Here is a 17,398-nt window from a genome sequence, read left to right as displayed (position 1 = left end):
CTTGGGTTTTTCTTTCCAGGCCCTTCTGTGGTTGTTCCTTCCCCTAGAGCAGGAGCTGGGGGAATTGGCTCAGTATTCCACGCGGCGCTAATGAGCAAGATGAAGCATTGCGTTTGTCCAGTGCTGATGGGGCTTCAGGCCAGGGATTGAGCGAGGGGCTCAGGGCCACTGCTACGGGCGCATCCATCTCCCCGTCATTACCACCTAGGGTGCAGCCAACCCTATTAGCACATTTATTTATGTAACGATTTCCTGAGGAGGGAGCTCAGCTTGATTGCTTTCGGATACAGATGTCAGTCTTTTAAACAGTCATTACGATGGAGCCCTCTCTTGGGTCTGCCTGTGCTGGAGGCAGCAGGGAGGCGAACTCCCTTCCGGGCACGGGCCCAGGTGGAGGCTGGGCCCCACCTGGAGGAGACTCAGGGGTGAAGGTGTGCTCAGATCCCTCTCCACCTGGCCTCACCGTGCCATGTGCGCCTCTGTTCCCCTCCCCCCAGCCCCAGCAGAGTTTGTGCAGCATCCACAGTCCATCTCCAGGCCGGCCGGGACCACGGCCATGTTCACGTGCCAGGCCCAGGGGGAGCCCCCCCCTCACGTTACCTGGTTGAAGAACGGACAGGTGCTGGGGCCAGGGGGGCATGTCCGGCTCAAGAATAACAACAGGTACGAGTGTGATGGCGCTGGGGGAGAAGCGGGGGAGGGGGCCTGGACTTTGTGGCCTGAGTCTCCTGCCCAGGAAGTGCCTTGGATCCGGAGGAGGCTGGGGACTCAGTGTGAGTCTCGGGTCTGCCGCTGCCTTGCTGGGAGACCTGTGACAGGTCATGACGGGCAGAGGCGGCCAGGGACCCTTTGCGAGGACAGGGACCTGAGGCTCGCCCTGCCCCCCGCAGCACCCTGACTATCTCTGGAGTCGGGCCTGAAGATGAGGCCATCTATCAATGCGTGGCCGAGAACAGCGCGGGCTCCTCGCAGGCCAGCGCCCGGCTGACCGTGCTGTGGGCCGAGGGGCTGCCCGGGCCCCCCCGCAACGTGCAGGCGGCCTCCGTGTCATCCACTGAGGTCCGTGTGTCCTGGAGCGAGCCCCTGGCCAACACCAAGGACATCATCGGCTACGTCCTGCACATCAGAAAGGCTGCCGGTGGGTGTGGGCGGGAGGGCAAGACTGGCTCCGCCCACTGCCCCCTTAGTCATCCTTTCTCCTCCCTGGAGACCCCCACATGTCCTGACCCAACTCCTGCTCCACCTCCCCCTGCACCCGGGCTGCCCTCCCTCCTCCTACCCTTCACCCTCCCCTATGTGCCACCCTCCAGACCCACCGGAGCTGGAGTACCAGGAAGCAGTGAGCAAGAGCACCCTGCAGCACGTGGTCAGCGACCTGGAGCCCTCCACAGCCTACAGCTTCTACATCAAGGCCTACACGCCCAGGGGGGCCAGCTTGGCCTCCATCCCCGCCGTGGCCAGCACCCGGGGTGAAGGTGAGACCAGGGCGTGGAGTACAAACCCGAGATGCCAGAGTATCCGAGCACATGCCCTGGGCTGGTTCTGCTTGCTCCTGTCCAGCCCCTGGGAGGTGCTGTCTGCGCAAGCCCAGAGGGAAGTGGCCCCCAGCTCACAGGGTTGGAGAATGGACAGGGGCTGGGGCCAGGCTCAAGAGGCCCAGGTCAAGGTGGCAGATAGGGTTTCAGAGTGGGTGTTTGGTGGAGGCAGTGGTCAAGTTGCCAGCTAGGATGCCTGCATCCCATATCCACGTACCTGGGTTCGAGTCCCGGCTCTGTTTCCGGTTCCAGCCTTCCTGCTGATACACAGCATCAGAGACAGCAGGTGATGGCTCAAGTACTCGGGTCCCTGCCACCCACCCCGGGAGACCCCTGAGTGAGTTCACCAGCTCCTGGCTTCAGTCTGGCCCTGGCGGCTGCTGCTGGTATCTGGGAAGTGAATCAGCAGATGGCAGCTCTCTCTCTCTGCCTTTCCAATGAAATGAGAGCTATAAATAATTAATTAACAAGAGTTTCACCTGAGCCCTCCTTCTCCCCTCCCCTCCCCTCGCCCCCCGCAGCCCCCACCTCACCCCTGCTGTCGGTGCGGGTCCTGGGCAGCACCTCCCTGCAGCTGCTGTGGGAGCCCTGGCCCCGGCTGGCGCAGCATGAGGGCGGCTTCAAGCTGTTCTACCGCCCAGCGAGCAAGGCCTCGTTCACCGGCCCCATCCTGCTGCCCGGAACTGTCTCCTCCTACAACCTCAGCCGGCTCGGTGAGGCGGACACAGCCAGGGCCGTGGGGGTCCGGGCGGGCGCTGTGCCCGGGGCCAGGAGGTGGCTGGCGGGGGTCCCCTCCCCTGCCCCACCGGCACAGGGGCAGTCACCGGGCGCCTCTGCTTCCCCCAGACCCCTCCGCGGTGTACGAGGTGAAGCTACTTGCCTATAACGAGCATGGGGACAGCAACGCCACCATCCGCCTAGTGTCCCTGAGGGGCGCGACTGAGAGGGCCAGTGAGTGGCGGGGATGGGCTGTGGTCTGAGGAAGGGAGGCCGGGGGGAGCGGGGAAGGAGCCGGAGCAGCGTCCGGAGCCCTCGAGAACATGAGCTTCGAGCTGTCTGAAGCATGGCTGTGCGGCACGCTTGCTGTGTGAACTCAGGCTAATTACTTAATCTCTCTGAGCCTGCTGTTTTGTCCCTTAAGATTTATTTTATTTATTTGAAAGGCAGAGTTACAGACAGAAAGACAGAGAGAGAGAAAGAGAGGGATCTTCCATCTGTTGGTTCATTCCCCTAAATGGCCAGGCCAAAGCCAGGAGCCAGGAGCTCCTTCCAGGTCTCCCACGTGGGTGGCAGGGGCCCAAGTACCTGGACCATCTTCTGCTGTTTTCCCAGGTGCGTTGGCAGGGAGTTGGATCAGAAGTGGAGCAGCCGAGACTCATATGGGATGCCGGCATCACAGGTGGCAGCTTAACCTGCTACGCCACAGTGCCGGCCCCCAAGCCCCGGTCTACTCCTCTGTGATCCTGCTTTAGCAATCTGTGGCAAGCAGAAAGTGGGCCATGTCCAGTGCCCCTCCCAGCATCTGGCGTAAACATGATATTCAGTGACCAACCGGTCAACAGGATGGAGAAGGGTGGGCTGAGTCCCCCACACACTTGGGGGTGGCAGTGGCTGAGGGAGGGGTCCCCAGAGGCTGGGGGTCTGGGGGTGCTTCGGACCAGGAGAGCCGCAGCCCCAGCTTGCCCCTGCCCACAGTCCTGAGCCCACCCTGCGACTGCCGGAAGGAGGAAGCTGCCAACCAGACATCCACGGCCGGCATCGTGGTCGGCATCCACATCGGGGTCACCTGCATCATCTTCTGTGTCCTCTTCCTCCTGTTCGGCCAAAGGGGCAGGTGCGTCCTGGGCCAGGGATGGGGGCGGGGCATCCCTGCAGGGGAAGGAGGGCTTGGGGGCCCCCAGCTCCCCCATCTTGCTCCCTTCCAGAACTCTCCGCCTGACTCTCTGCTTAACCCTTCAGAGTGCTCTTGTGTAAGGACGTGGAAAACCAGCTCTCCCCTCCTCAGGGCCCCCGGAGCCACAGGGACCCCAGCATCCTGGCCCTGAATGGGATGGGGCCAGGAGAGCAGGAGGAGAAACGCGGCGTGGGCTGCGTGGACGTGAAGGAGCTGGAGCAGCTGTTCCCCTTGGCGGGGGCGGCAGAACAACCCAAACCCAGGCCCACAGTGAGTGCCCGGGACCCGCCTGCTCCGCCTCCCATCCCGCCCTCTCCTGGCCTTGGCCGCCAGCCTTAGCCAAGCTCCAGGTCACTCTGTGGCCCTGGGCAGGCGCAGTGGCGGGCTGGAGGCTCCCAGCCCTGCAGCTCTGGGCTGACAGCCGTGCGCCTGCCTCTCCCCAGCAGGATCCCGCAGGTCCCGCTCCGTGTGACGAGACCCAGCGCGCCGTGGTGCCACTGCAGGGCTTCAGCCTTCTGGAGGGGAGGACCCCAGAGGCCAAGGCCAAGGGCCCCTGTGCAGCCCCCGGCCTGGTCAGCGAGGCACCAGCTGCGCAGTCCGCTTGCATGGGCCAGTAGCCAGTGTGTGGCAGGCGTGGCGGCGGCAGCCCCCCAATCTCAGGTCAAAGCAAGATTTCTCCTGTCCTGTGGGGTCCGGGGTGGGGGTGGGGGGCCCGGGCTGCCCCACATTTTCATCCTGACTGCCCCTGGGCTTGTCAAGACCTGCAGCAGGCACGGCAAAGACCTCCCCAGGGAGCCGGCAGGGTGGAGGGAGGCAAGCCCGTCACCCACCTGGCAGAGAAAAGAGCGAGCGAGCAAGCGAGGAGTGACCCAGACTTCAGGCCCGCAGCCCCACTGGGGAGCCCCCCCAGCACTGCCTGCAGCCTGCTTGTTCCTCAGGACGGAATTTGCTATGTGCGTCCAGCACCTACCTCAGCCGGAATGAATGTCCTTGGGTGGGGGTGGGGCCCTGGCCTCACCCCTACAACCCATGTGCACTCCTACCTCAGCCCGCCACGGGCCTCCCTCCCCCCTACAACCTTGTTGTCCAGAGTTGAAGAAAGAAAAAGACAAAAAAAAAAAAAAAAAAGAAAGAAAAGAAAAGAAAAGAAAAGAAAAGAAAAAGGCACGTCCCATTTCTAGGTGTGAGAGAAGACAGCTACCTCAAGGCTCGGGTGCTGCTACTGGACCCTCCCTCTGCAGTCCCAGCTGTGCCCCCCACCCCAGAAAGGCTCAGGCCAGAGGACAGGGGCGACCTCTGGGGCCCACAGAAATGAAGATGGAATTGGTCAGAGAAAATGTGAAAAAAAAAAAAAAAGCCAAAAATTAGAGGAAAGGTGTTCCTGGAAGAAGTAGAAATTGTCCCAGTTGGCCATGCCCCAGCCTGCCGCCCATGCCCCATCTCCGATGGTCCAGTCTGCTCAGACCCCACCCTGCCCACCTGGGCCTGGGAGTGAGGACATCAGCTGCGGCCTGCCTCCTGTCCCGCCCAGAGGCAGGGCCTGTGGAAGGTGCCGCACGGGTGACAAGTGGCAGGTGGCAGGTGCACGTGTGGGCGGTGTCCTCCGTCTCATGGGACACAGCCGGCCTGGCCCAGCCCTTGGACAGCCACTGAGCTATTTTTTTATACAAGGTGTGTTTAGGGTTACTACGTCCTGTGACTTTTTCTCTTTTTCTGTTATGTTGCTCTCCGAACTACTTAATTAAAGAATGGAAGAAAAAAAAAAAAAACAAGGAGACAAATACCTATTTTTGGTTATACTCAGAGGCATTTTTTTAAATAGCAGAAGGAAAAACTTTTTTTTTTTTTTAAGAAAATAAAAGCTAAGTGTATTCCTTAAGATTGAGATTAGAATGTAAAGCCCCGCCCACCACCCTCCGGAGCAGCCCGAGGTCGGAAGTTGTGCTGTTTTCCTAGGGAGCTGGAGCCGGGCCTTGTGGACCCCGCACGGCCGACTCGCTTCTTCTCCCAGGTGATGGCTGGACGCCGAGGGCCTCCTCCCCCTGGGGGTGGGGACTTGGGGGCCACCTGGCCTCTCTTGGGTTTTGTCACACTCATTTTGACTGAATAAAAGTCATGTTGCCAAAGTGAATCTCGAGTCGTGTTTTGGTGGCTACATCAGGGACGGGCAGACGGAGCTGATGACCACAGACCCCTGTGACACCCCCATCAGGCCCCGTGCTGGTCTCCACCTGTGGCCAGCTCCTGGGTCCCTGTACCTCACCATGAGGTTGCTATAGACAGTGAAACCGAAACAGAGAGTCAAGGGCAAGTCCAGGGTCTCCCAGGGCCAGGCAGTGGCTACGTCCAGCCCAAGCTGCCCAGACCTTGTGTCTACGTCTGGACCCCTCCCTGTACCCCATAAGCAGGCCCTGAGTCACCAGCGTCGATCCCTGGCTGGGTGCTGGCAGTGTGGGGCTTGGCGCTTCTGCGCTATGAGGAAGCGACTCTTCCCAGGACACAGAGCCAGGACCCCGGCCAGGCCTCTCCATGCTCACGCTGTCCTCGGGCCAGGGGCGTGGGGCTGCAGAGGTGGACGACAGGCCAGCAGAGGCTTTGTGGCAGGCGTGTTGACAAGGATCTGGGGGTCTCAGCGGGCCTCAGGCTGGGTCAGGTGCAGCGTCGTGGAGGCTGGGAGCCAGGCCCGCTCCGGGGAGGCTCTGTGGGTCTGGAGGCCCAGGTCCCGCACCCAGAGGCTCCTTTGAAGAGGAACAGACCAGGGCAATGGTTTGTTTTTTTAATTTTTATTTGATAGGTAGAGTTATAGACAGTGAGAGAGAGAGAGACGGAGAGAAAGGTCTTCCTTCCATTGGTTCACTCCCCAAATGGCTGCTGTGGCCAGCGCGCTGCGCTGATCCAAAGCCAGGAGCCAGGTGCTTCTCCTGGTCTCCCATGTGGGTGCAGGGCCCAAGGACTCGGGCCATCCTCCACTGCCCTCCTGGGCCACAGCAGAGAGCTGGACTGGAAGAGGGGCAACCGGGACTAGAACCCAGCGCCCATATGGGATGCCAGCACCGCAAGGCAGAAGATTAACCAAGTGAGCCACGGCGCCGGCTCCCAGGGCAATGGTTTGTGAGCTGGACCCTGGGCTGCAGTGGGGCAGGGAGGGGCACCCATCCTCACCCCCTAGCTGCACACTTTCCACCTTGCATGGTTTCATTTGGAAATGGGACTCTACTCCTGAAAGAGCGTGTTTGAAAGCCCCTGTGGGCTGGCCAGGGAGGGGAAGCCTGAGACCCACGTCGGGGCGGGGACGATGCCCTGCCTTGAGTACCCCATAGGAGAGGAGAGGACGGGCCCTGATGCAGACCTGAGACCCGCCTTTCCTTCCCCAGCTGCACGCATAAGAGCTCCTCAGCAGGCAGGTGTCCGTCCTGGGGGGTGGGGGGTAGGGGGTTGGCTCCAGCAGAGCCGTGGGGGTGGGAGAGATCACCAGCCACCTCCAGGGCCCCACCCCCCTCAGAATCCACGATGCTACCCCAGGAAGGCACCTGGGGACAAGTAGGATCCAGGTGTGTGTATGCACGTGGCACTCACTCCACACACAGGTGCAGGGAGGGCCTGTTCTAATCTCACCAGGGCCCTGATGAGCAAGGTTAGCAGCCACAGGCGTCAGAGTGGCACAGCTGGAGCCCGGGCCTCAGGCTGAACCCCTCCTCCGGCCACCTCCCCCCTCCTCAGGACCACCTCCCTCTCCTCGGGACCAAGTCAGCCCCAAGAAGAGGGCTTGTAGCCCCCTGCAAAGACCGGAAGCTCTTCAGGGAACCACTGCCGACCTTGGTGGCTGAACTTGACAATGGCTTTGCTCACAAGTCTGCCTTCTGGGTAGGGCTCATTGGGGCAGCTGCGTCTGCTCCGCGTGGCATTGCTGGGGCTGCAGCAGCTGAGGGCTCCCCCACGTCCATGGCTGGTGGCTGGACCTAAGCCGGAGCTGTCACCTCCAGCAATCACACGTGGCCTCTCTGTGTGACCTGGGCTTCCTCACAGCACAGTGGCTGGGTTCTAAGGAGAAGTGTCCTGGGGTGGGGGTGGGGGTCGGAGAGCCAAGCAGAGATAGAATCATTGTCATTTCTAACCTAGCCCTAGCAATACAGCATTGCTCCAGCCAGGCTCTATTCATCACAGCAAGTCACTAAGGCCAGCCACATTCAGAAATTTGGGGGACAATCACCCTGTTAAAAAAAAAACACATTTATTGTCTGGTGCCGCGGCTTACTTGGCTAGCCCTCTGCCTGTGGTGCCGGCACCCTGGGTTCTAGTCCCACTTGGGGCACCGGATTCTGTCCCGGCTGTTCCTCTTCCAGTCCAGCTCTCTGCTGTGGCCCTGGAAGGCAGTGGAGGATGGCCCAAGTGCTTGGGCCCTGCACCCACATAGGAGACCAGAAGGAAGAACCTGGCTCCTGGCTTCAGATCAGCACAGCTCTGGTCATAGCAGCCATTTGGGGAGTGAACCAATGGAAGGAAGACCTTTCTCTCTGTCTCTCTCTCTCTGACTGTCTAACTCTGCCTGTAAAAAACAAAACAAAACAAAAACAAACAAAAAAAAAAACACATTTATTTGCTTATGTATTTGAAAGACAGAATGACAGAGAAGAGAGATCTTCCATCCTCTGGTTCACTCCCCAAATGTCCACAACAGTCAAGGCTGGGCCAGGCTGAAGCCAAGAGCCAGGAACTCCATCCAGGTCTCCCACGTGGGTGGCAGGGGCCCAAGTACTTGCGCCATCATCTGCAGCCTTCCCAGGCGCATTATCAGAGAGTTGGATCAGAAGAGAGCAGCTGGGAATTGAGCCCAAACCCATATGAGATGCCGGCATTGCAAGCAGTGGCATAACCCGCAGCACCACAACACCAGCCCCTCAGCGCCGCCCTCTGATGGGAAGAGAGACAAAGAATGTGTAGACCTGTTTTCAAACCATCATGGGCCACTCAGGAGGGATGGGGGACCAAGTGTGCGTTGGGAGGAGGCAGGGAGGGCAGAAAGCTCCCCCAGAGTCCCTGGGATCCTCCTGGGGGTGCAGCTGAAGGGCCTTCATGGCTGCGGGAGACAGGGCGAGCCCCCGACTCCTACACGGGCCTTGCGTGCAGGCAGCACCCCCACATTACTGAAGCTCTTTCTGGGGCCCAGCTCTGAGGCCGCGGGGAGGGGCCGGGCCCCTGTGGGCCCTGGGAAGGAGGCTTTCTGCTGCCTGCTCCCTCCCCCTCCCCTTGTGTATGAGCCGGGAGGTACAAGTGGCCTGAGATCCCGCCCGCCCAGAGCCCAGAGTGTTTGGCCCAGCGTGGCCACTGTCCCTCATGAGACAGATGGGGCCACTGAGGGCCCACGCGGGGCTGGGTGGCAGGACCCCAGGCAGCCCCACTGCCCACCCCTGCCTGTCTGTGGCCACGGCCAACCCTAGTACCAGGGCCCAGGGGAGGGGGACAAGAGGGGGAGGGGTAACTCCACTCCTGATTCCAGCTTCCTGATAACCCCCACCCCGGTGGGCAGCAGGTGATGGCTTAAGCACTTGGGTCCTTGCCACCTACATGGGAGATCTGGGTTGAGTTCTCAGCTCCTGGCTTGGGACTGGCCCTGGCTGTTGTAGGCATTTAGGATGTGAATCAGTAGATGGGAGATCTTTATCTGCCTGTCTTTGTCTCTCTGCCCTTCAAACAAATGAAATTTTGTATAAATAAAAAGGTGAAATTGGAGGGATGCCTGCCCTGACCTGGCCTCCCTGGCTTGGAGGGAACTGTGGAGTCCCTAATGGGCAGCCTTGGGGCACAGAGCACCTGGGAGAAGGGCTATAATTGGAGGGGTTTGCTGCCACCCTGTGGTGTCAGTGAGTATTACAGCATGGGGACCCAGACTGAACCTAGCAGTTAAGAAGGCTCAGGCCCACACAGGAGAGACCCAGCCCTGAGTGCCGCCACGCTACAGCCCTGCATACAAATAACTGCGGCCTACCTTGATGCTTACTTATGTAAGTGCCAGCATCAAGCTGTAGAAAGAGACAAATGTGACTGCTGATGTACTAGGGTGAGGAAGGAGTAGAAAAAGGGAAAAGGTACGGACCAGCGCTGTAGCGCAGCGGGTTAAAGCCCCCATCTGCATCCCATGCAGACACCGGTTCGAGTCCCGGTTGTTCCACTTCTGATCCAGCATCTCTGTGATGGCCTGGGAAAGCAGTAGAAGATGGCCCAGGTCCTTGGCCCCTGCACCCACATGGGAGACCTGGAAGAAGCTCCTGGCTCCTGGCTTCAGATCAGCACAGCCCTGACTGTTGACCAACAGATGAAAAATCTCTCTGTCTCTCTCTGCCATGCTGCAATTCAAATAAATAAATAAATCTTTTATTTACGTGTGTGTGTGTGTATGCCCCCAAATTAACTAAATTTTAAAAATTAAAATCATGGAGCAATAAAAAATGGCACCATGATGAAATGGTCATGCAATAGAAAAAAACATACATAAACATACTTAACATGAAGACTTTTTTATTTTTATTTCTAAAAAATATTTGTTTACTTGAAAGGCAATTGCAGAGAGAGACAGAGACGGAGAGGGAGAGGGGGAGGGAGAGAGAGAGAGAGAGAGAGAGAGAGATATCTATTTTCTGGAATACATCATGATGCTTCAAGGCTCCCAGTCCTGACTTTGGTCAGGAATGGGGGGGGGGGGAGCTCCCAGAGAGAAGGGGGGTGTCTGAGAGAACAAGCCCAGGTTGAAGACAGAGGAGGGGGGAGAGGGAGAGAATTTCAACCTGGAAGCAACCCAAGCCTCTGGAGATGGCGTCAGGTCTGAGTCACGAGAGTGAGAGCACTTCCCCTGGGACACCGGGACTGGTGCTGGCGCCCCCCAGAGGACGTGGAGATGGCGATCCTGGCCACCTCAGTGGCTGCGGGGGCAGATGGGACCGCCGGGGAGCGGCACGTAGCCCGCAAGGAGGGCTGGCGGCAGCACCCCCGGGGTCCCCGCGGGAGACGCGCTCCCCCACCCCCACCCCAGCTCCACGGCCCAGGGGCTCCCGGCAGATTTTCCTGCCGGGACACATGGCCCAGGTCCCCTTTGTTGGTTTCCAGCAAATTAAAATTTATCTCTCAGGGAGGAAATGAGGGGTCAGGGTTTTTTTTTTCCTTCTTCTTCCTAATGGACCCTGATGAAGGAAATGAATGGAGGAAGAGATCAGAAATACGATCCGCCGCCGGCCGGCCCGGGCAGGTCCGGGGCTCCCGCGCGCCCTCTCGGGGGCAGCTGGGCACGGTGTGTTTTATTATGTAATTAACCTTGACCCTTCGGGGTTCAAAGAGAGAGGTTAGCTGGAAATAAATCAACAGTCTGGTCTGGTCACTTCAAAGGCTCAGGAGAATTCCATGCAGGTTCAGTGTGTAAATGAGGGTAGGGTGTGCCTTTCTCTTTGAAAGGTGGAGGGGGGGTTTCGGCCTCAAATTGAAATTAATTGTGTATGCGCTCCCGCTAATCAGGCACTCCGGAGTCGCCACTGGTCTGGTGTGGGGAGACAGCGGCGAGACCTCCAGGCCTGGCCCCAGCTCCGCAGGCGTCCTCCGAGCCGGGGCACCTCCCTCCTCTGGGAGGGGCACAACCCCTTACCGTACACACGTCTGGGATTCCCACATGGCGCCCCCCAGCCATGGGCATCGCAGTGCCAGGCGCTCACCGACTGCTGACTGCGCCCCCGGTGGGTGCCCCTGCTCACCTCTCTCACCCGACACCCACCAGGGAAGCTGAGCTTGGGGTGGGGGGTGGGGGGTGGGGCATCTTCCAAGTCCAGAGCTGCTCTGAGGCTCTCAAAGTCGGTCTCAACGCTGCGGCTCCAGAGTCGCGCGCGAATCAAACCGCTTATGCGGCCTGCATGCCCGGGACCCCGCAATTGTTGAGGGGTGAAGGCAGACAAAGCCGGGTTCTCTTCAAGTCTTTCTCTGCTTCCTTAAGATTTATTTATGTATTCATTTGAGGGGGGGGGGGTCTTCCATCTGCTGGGTCACTCCCCAAAGGGCCACAACAGCTGGGGCTGGGTCAGGCTGCAGCCAGGCTCCCGCAGCTCCATCCGGGTCTCCCACGTGGGTGCAGGGGCAGAGCCCAAGCACTTGAGTCATTTTTTTTTCTGCTGCCTCCCAGGAAGCTGACTCTGTGCACAGAGGAGCCAGGACAAGATGAGGCACCAGATGCGGGTGACTGCTGAGCCACAGCGCCCGCCCTTGAGGTCTCTCCTGATCCATCCGCACTTCATCTCGCATCCCCGTCTCCTTCCTCGCCACCTCTCCTCCCATCCTTCCTCCCCCCTTTCTCTCCTCTTGCCGTCTTCCCAGTTATTTATTGAGAATCTAGTGCTCCTTTATGGATTGCAAACAGGCAGGCATCCAGCCCTGAGCTTAAGAAGCCTGCATCTAGGGCTGGCGCTGTGGCGAAGCAGGTTAACGCCCTGGCCTGAGGCGCCGGCATCCCATATGGGCGCTGGTTCTAGCCCCGGCTAATCCACTTCTGATCCAGCTCTCTGCTATGGCCTGGGAAAGCAGCAGAAGTCCTTGGGCCCCTGCACCCGTGTGGGAGACCTGGAAGAAGCTCCTGGCTCCTGGCTTTGGATCGGTGCAGCTCCAGTTGCGGCCATCTGGGGAGTGACCCACTGGATGGAAAACCTCTGTCTCTGTCTCTACCTCTCTCTGTAACTCTTTCAAATAAATAAAATAAATCTTAAACACGGACTGAGTCCACGGCTCTTGGTTTGGACTCGGCCCAGCTCTGGCCTTTGTGGCCTTTGGAGAGTGAGCCAACTAAGTTAGAAGTTCTCTCTGCCTCTCAAGGAAAGAAATAAATATTTTTTAAAAAGTTGATGGAAATATGAAATGAAAAGATAAATTTATAAAAAGGAAAACTTAATCCTAAATTCCCATTGCAGAGCCGAAGAGACATACACACGGTACGCGCTGTGCTGCAGAATGAAATGATTCCTGGAGCCTGTGTCATGGCCTAGTGGGTAAAGCGGCCTGCTGCTCCACCATCCCATATGGGCGCTGGTTGGTGTCCTGGCTGCTCCACTTCTGATCTGGTTCCCTGCTACATACCTGGGAGGGTGACGGAGGATGGCTCAAGTGCTTGGACCCCTGTACCCATGTGGGAGACCCAGAGGAAACTCCTGGCTCCTGGCTTTGGTCTGGTCCAGCCCTGGCCACTGCGGTCATTTGGGGAGTGAACCAGTGGATGGAAGACCTCTTTGTCGCACGCTCTCTCTGTAACTCAGGCACTGCACTGCTCTGGGAGCAGTAGGGAGCTAGGGCAGCTTCCTGCTCTGCCCACCCTGCATTGTAGGCTGTGCCCAGCCTCCTCATCCCTCCCACCTGGGGTGTGTGTGGTGTGTGTGGCAGCATTGCAGGGTCTCTCCTCACCCTCCCAAAGGAATATCTCCATTTCAGCTCATTTCAGGCAACGTCATGGCCACAAGCTCATGCCCCTTGTAGATGCTGAAGTGTGGACCCATCAATTTTTTTTTCCAGTCTCCCATGCGGGTGGCAGAAGCCCAATCATTTGGGCCACCCAGGGTGCTGCCTCCCAGGAGGAAGCTGGCATGGGGGAGCAGAGCCAGGACTTGCACCCCTCTTTTTAACTGAGTGTAAAACGGAAGCTAGCCCAGCCCTCAGTCCCCAACGCCCTCTGCTCACCCATCTCCCCTTCCCCACCTCCTCCCTCTGACCTGACTCCCTCTCTTCCCTGCCTCACCGCCCCTGTAAATCAATCCACAGACTCGGCCCTCTCGCCCCGCTATTCTGTCATCCATTCACCCCGAGCCTGGGGAGCCCCGGGCTCAGGGGCAATCGAGGGGCACACAAGGATGCCCCCCACCCCTCCGTGGAGGCCAACAACCCAGTCTGTCTGTCCACTTCACTTTCCCTGCCCCTCCCTCTCCCCCTCCCCCATCGCCAGTGTCTGTGGCAGCAACTGGAGGGTGAGTAGGGACAAGCAGAGGGAGTCTGCACCCCACGCCTGCTGCTTGCGGCCCCTCGGGCTCACCCCAACCAGAAGGCGGGTCCCCAGGCTCAGTGGTGCTGGGGCCAGGAAGAGAGTGTCAGTGCGTGTGCATCCACGCGTGTGTACACACAGGTGTGTGTTCAGCCTGGCCAGCCCGACCTTGCCGCGCTGCCTCGGCCTGGCTGCAGGGGGCGCTGCGGGGTCAGCCGTGTGACTGAAGGCGGGGACAGCGCTCGTCACGGGCAGCGCCGCTCGGTTCTGTCGCACGCTGCTCTCTGCCGCCCCCGAGCCCAGAGCTCAAGGAGACACCAGAGCCTGGAGATTCCCTAAGTCACCTGATAAACGGGAGACCCCCCCCCCCCCGCCCCAGACAGAGTCCTGGGCTCACAGCTGCAGGAGGACACGTCTGTCCGCCTTATTCCCGCTCTCATCACAACCCTGCAGCCCAGAGCCGCCTTTTGTCTTCGAGCCGGAGGCTCGTGGTTCCCAGGCTGGCCGGGGAGGGGAGCCGCTGCCTCCTCGCACTGCCGCGGCGCCGCTGGCCGCTGACTGCGGACTCCTCTCGCTGATCACGGCTCTAGCTGGCTCAGATATGCTTTCGATGAGGTGCACGCAGGAAACGAATGAACTGCTCTTTCAGAAATGCAGCGGGCAGAGCCCTGAATACACGGAGTTTATGAAAACACCTAAAATAAAGGTGTCTTTCCCGGACGTTTGGAGAAGTCTGCAGAATGAATGCGGGATGAAGGGAGGGGGCGGGGCGGGGGAGGTGCCTGGGAGAGGCTGAACTTCAGTTATTTCGGTGTCTTCATCAAAAGAAAGGGGGGATGGGGCAGGCGCTGTGGCGTAGCGGGTAAGGCCGCCGCCTGCAGTGCTGGCATCCTATATGGGCGCTGGTTCTAGTCCCGGCTGCTCCACTTCCTATCCAGCTCTCTGCTATGACCTGGGAAAGCAGTAGAAGATGGCCCAAGTCCTTGGGCCCCTGCACCCACGTGGGAGACCCGGAAGAAGCTCCTGGCTTCAGATCAGCTCAATTCTGGTCACTGCGGCCATTTGGGGAGTGAACCAGTGGATGGAAGACTTTTCTCTCCTTCTCTCCCTAACTCTGCCTTCCAAATAAAATCTTAAAAAAAAAAAAAAAAAGAGTGTCTTGGGGCCACCTCAGGGGACAACGTTCCTTTACCTTTGCAGAAACCAAGAGGCTTCTCCATGGGCAGGGGTCTGTCGGCCCAGCTGATCTGCAAAGCAGGTGTTACCGCAAGGCCCGTGTGCTCTGAGACCCTCCTGGGCTGCCCTCGGGAAGGCATCCCAGGCCCAGCCTGTGCAGGGAAGGGGGGCTGGGCTCTGGGCAGCAGCTGCTGACTTCAGCCCTGGGGGGTGAGGCAGGCTGAGCATGAAGGGGGGACAGTGTGGCCCACTGAGGATGCCCAGAGTGAGCGGAAGGCCCTGGTCGCGCGCCCTGGCAGTGCTGTGTGCACACTGACCTGCTGAGGCTTCCTGGGGCCCAGGCCTGGTTGCAGGGACCAGCCAGGCAGAGGGGACCGCGGCACGAAGCCCAGCATCTGGGCAGAGGTGGTTTATGTACGGGGGCTCTGCGGCGGCCTCTGCCTCGCCCTCCACGCGTGGCAGACCCAAGCCCCCATCTGCTTTTGCCTTCTCTTCTCAGACACTGCCCTCGCCCCCTCTACGTCTCTGCTGGGAGATACCTCGTTTTACTCCCAGGGCTGGCTCCCCACAGGCAGCCGGGGGTTGGGGGGGAGCCTCCCTCTCCCTCTGCTCCCTCCCCCACTTCCACAGCCCAGGCTGGTAAGACTGAGGCTGTCACTGTTGGGTCTGGTAGAAAAAGCAACCCCCGCTGTGGGGAGCAGGCTGGAGGTGACCCCAGCAGCACTGGGACAGGGTCAGAAAGGCTGCTCCATGTCTTTTCCATACGAATTTTTAAAATTTATTTATTTATTGGAGAGGCAGAGAAACACAGGGAGAGCTCCCATGGACTGCTTCACTCCCCCAGGGCCTGAGTGGAAGCCAGGAACTCATGTTGCCCACATGGGTGGCAAAGACCCAGCGACTTGAGTCATGATCAGCCGCCTCCCAGGTGCATGGCAGGACGTTGGAACCCTGACATGAGACACAGGTGACCCAAGTGGTGTCTTAACCGCCAAATACCCACCCCCATATATTCAGATTTTTATGGGCCAGTGCACTGGAGAACTTAATTACAAACCACTGGGATGGACATTGTGGCGTGCCAGGGTTCTGCAGAGCAGAGCATTGGTCACAGCCCCGTTGTTCCACTTCTGATCCAGCTCCCTGCTAATGCACCTGGGAAAGCAGCAGAGGACGGCCCAAGTACCTGGACCCCTACCACCCTCATGGGAGACCTGGATGGAGTTCCTGGCTCTTGGCTTCAGCTTGGCCCAGACCTGGCTATTGTAGCCATTTGGGGAGTGAACCAGTGGATTAAAGATCAATCTCTCCCTCTCTCACTATAACTCCACCTTTCAAACAAATAAATCTTCTAAAAAATAAAATTAACCATAGGTGTGAAACTTTTAGTAGAAAATTATAACACTTTACTGAAAAATTAGACCTAAACACATGGAGAGACAAATCATGCCCATCAGAAAGATCAAGATCTAATTCTCCTTAACTTATTTATAGAGGTTTCACAAGGTAACTCTTAACCCTTAGTTTTTTAAAAAGGTTTACTTACTTGAAAAGCTGAGAGAAGAGAAACAGGATAAGAGATAGGTCAGAAATACAGCAGCCAGGATTTGAACCGCCATCGGAAGCCATAAAGAAGACACTCTCACCTATAAACTTAAGAGTCAAGCGGCAAAGCAAAGAGTAAGTATTGAACTAACTATTGAGCTAACAAGTTTCTTTTCTTAAACCGCATAAGATAGCCTTGCCGAAACAAGGCCTCAAAAAATTGAGTAAAGACTCAGAATTGTTCCTCTCCACGGAAATCTTTAGTAAAAGGCGAAAGATTTATACGATCTGAAGAGAAACCAGAGTATGCACTACAGCCCCGTAACGCACTCCTCAGGTACCAGGAACTCCTAGTTCATCGAGGATGACCACCTGCCGGCAAGCTCTTGTGGGCAAACATTAAGTTCTCCATGTTACTTTTAGTGCTAGGCTCTAATTTCTACAGAATATTCTTGGAATAACTTTAAATCTTGCCCTTTTAAGCGCGCTCTCGTGCAATGCACTGTGGGTATGCAAACGAGCCGCGGCCCCGCCCCGTCTGCTCGGGAGCGGCGCCTTCCCGCAGTGCCGCTCGCCGCCTGCAGGGCGCGCGCGGGAGGCCGCGGCGAGACTCGAGTCCGCCCCGCTTCGCGCATCCGAAGTCTGAGTTTGCCTTCTTCATGAAGACCGCTCTTGACTGACAAAGACAAATGAGCAAATAAGCGATTGACCCAGAACCCAGGCTAGGGAAGGGCGCCTGAGGGGTACAGAAAAGCGCGCAGGGCGCCTCCTCACCGGCGCGGTGTCGCTGTCAAGCGCGCGCCCGCGGCCTCTGCCCGTGCGTGGAGGCCCCCGCCGCTCTCCTCAGCGGTCTGGGCCGCGGGCGGACGCCTGCCGCTTCCCGTCTCGGCACTGCGGCCACCCATGTTTCCACAGAAAATGGCGCTAACAGGCGTTGCCTCGGCGCGGCGGGCGTCCAGGGCCCGGGCCCGCGAGCCTGGGCTCCGGGAGGCGCCTGCCGGTAAACCGCCCACGCCGGTTCAGCTGACGGCTCCAGAGCCACAGCCGCGGGAGAGGCGCGCGTGGGGCAGCGTCTGCCTCCGCGGGATTCCGGCCTCCCGGGACTCGGCTGCTGCCCGCACACGGACCCTCAGCCCGCACACTGACCCGCCCCCGCACACTGACCCTCAGCCCAAACCCAGACCCTCAGCCCGCACACTGACCCTCAGCCCAAACACAGACCCGCTGTCCCGCACACGGACCCTCAGCCCAAAC

The 17,398-nt window shown here is 58.9% G+C and overlaps 1 protein-coding gene and 1 non-coding gene across 5 annotated transcripts in view; one reads left to right on the top strand and one right to left on the bottom strand.

Moving 5' to 3' along the window:
• Positions 1–5,560, top strand: part of IGDCC3 (immunoglobulin superfamily DCC subclass member 3) — a 47,974-nt gene extending 42,414 nt beyond the window's left edge. Inside the window, exons 7-14 of one of the 4 annotated variants that reach the window (XR_007910145.2) lie at positions 498–663; positions 891–1,138; positions 1,311–1,475; positions 2,057–2,248; positions 2,382–2,486; positions 3,231–3,369; positions 3,541–3,699; positions 3,873–4,010. Coding sequence is in view for 3 of the 4 variants with exons in the window: in XM_002718189.5 (XP_002718235.3) it covers positions 498–663; positions 891–1,138; positions 1,311–1,475; positions 2,057–2,248; positions 2,382–2,486; positions 3,231–3,369; positions 3,495–3,699; positions 3,873–4,046 (1,394 nt within the window). In the remaining variant the exon portion in view is untranslated. Of the gene's footprint in view, positions 1–497; positions 664–890; positions 1,139–1,310; positions 1,476–2,056; positions 2,249–2,381; positions 2,487–3,230; positions 3,370–3,494; positions 3,700–3,872 lie in introns of all 4 variants that reach the window. The other 3 variants (XM_017347947.3, XM_002718189.5, XM_017347948.3) reach the window with 3 other exon arrangements.
• A 10,776-nt stretch (positions 5,561–16,336) lies between these two features.
• On the bottom strand, positions 16,337–16,452 carry LOC127483863 (U5 spliceosomal RNA). The gene has a single exon (XR_007910657.1). It is a non-coding gene; the product is annotated as a U5 spliceosomal RNA (small nuclear RNA).
• Between the last annotated feature and the right edge of the window lie 946 nt (positions 16,453–17,398).

Source organism: Oryctolagus cuniculus, chromosome 12 (genome assembly GCF_964237555.1).
Source record: "Oryctolagus cuniculus chromosome 12, mOryCun1.1, whole genome shotgun sequence".
Taxonomy (NCBI): domain Eukaryota; kingdom Metazoa; phylum Chordata; class Mammalia; order Lagomorpha; family Leporidae; genus Oryctolagus; species Oryctolagus cuniculus.
Note: the sequence above shows the minus strand (reverse complement) of the source record. Positions and strands in the feature narration are given on the sequence as shown.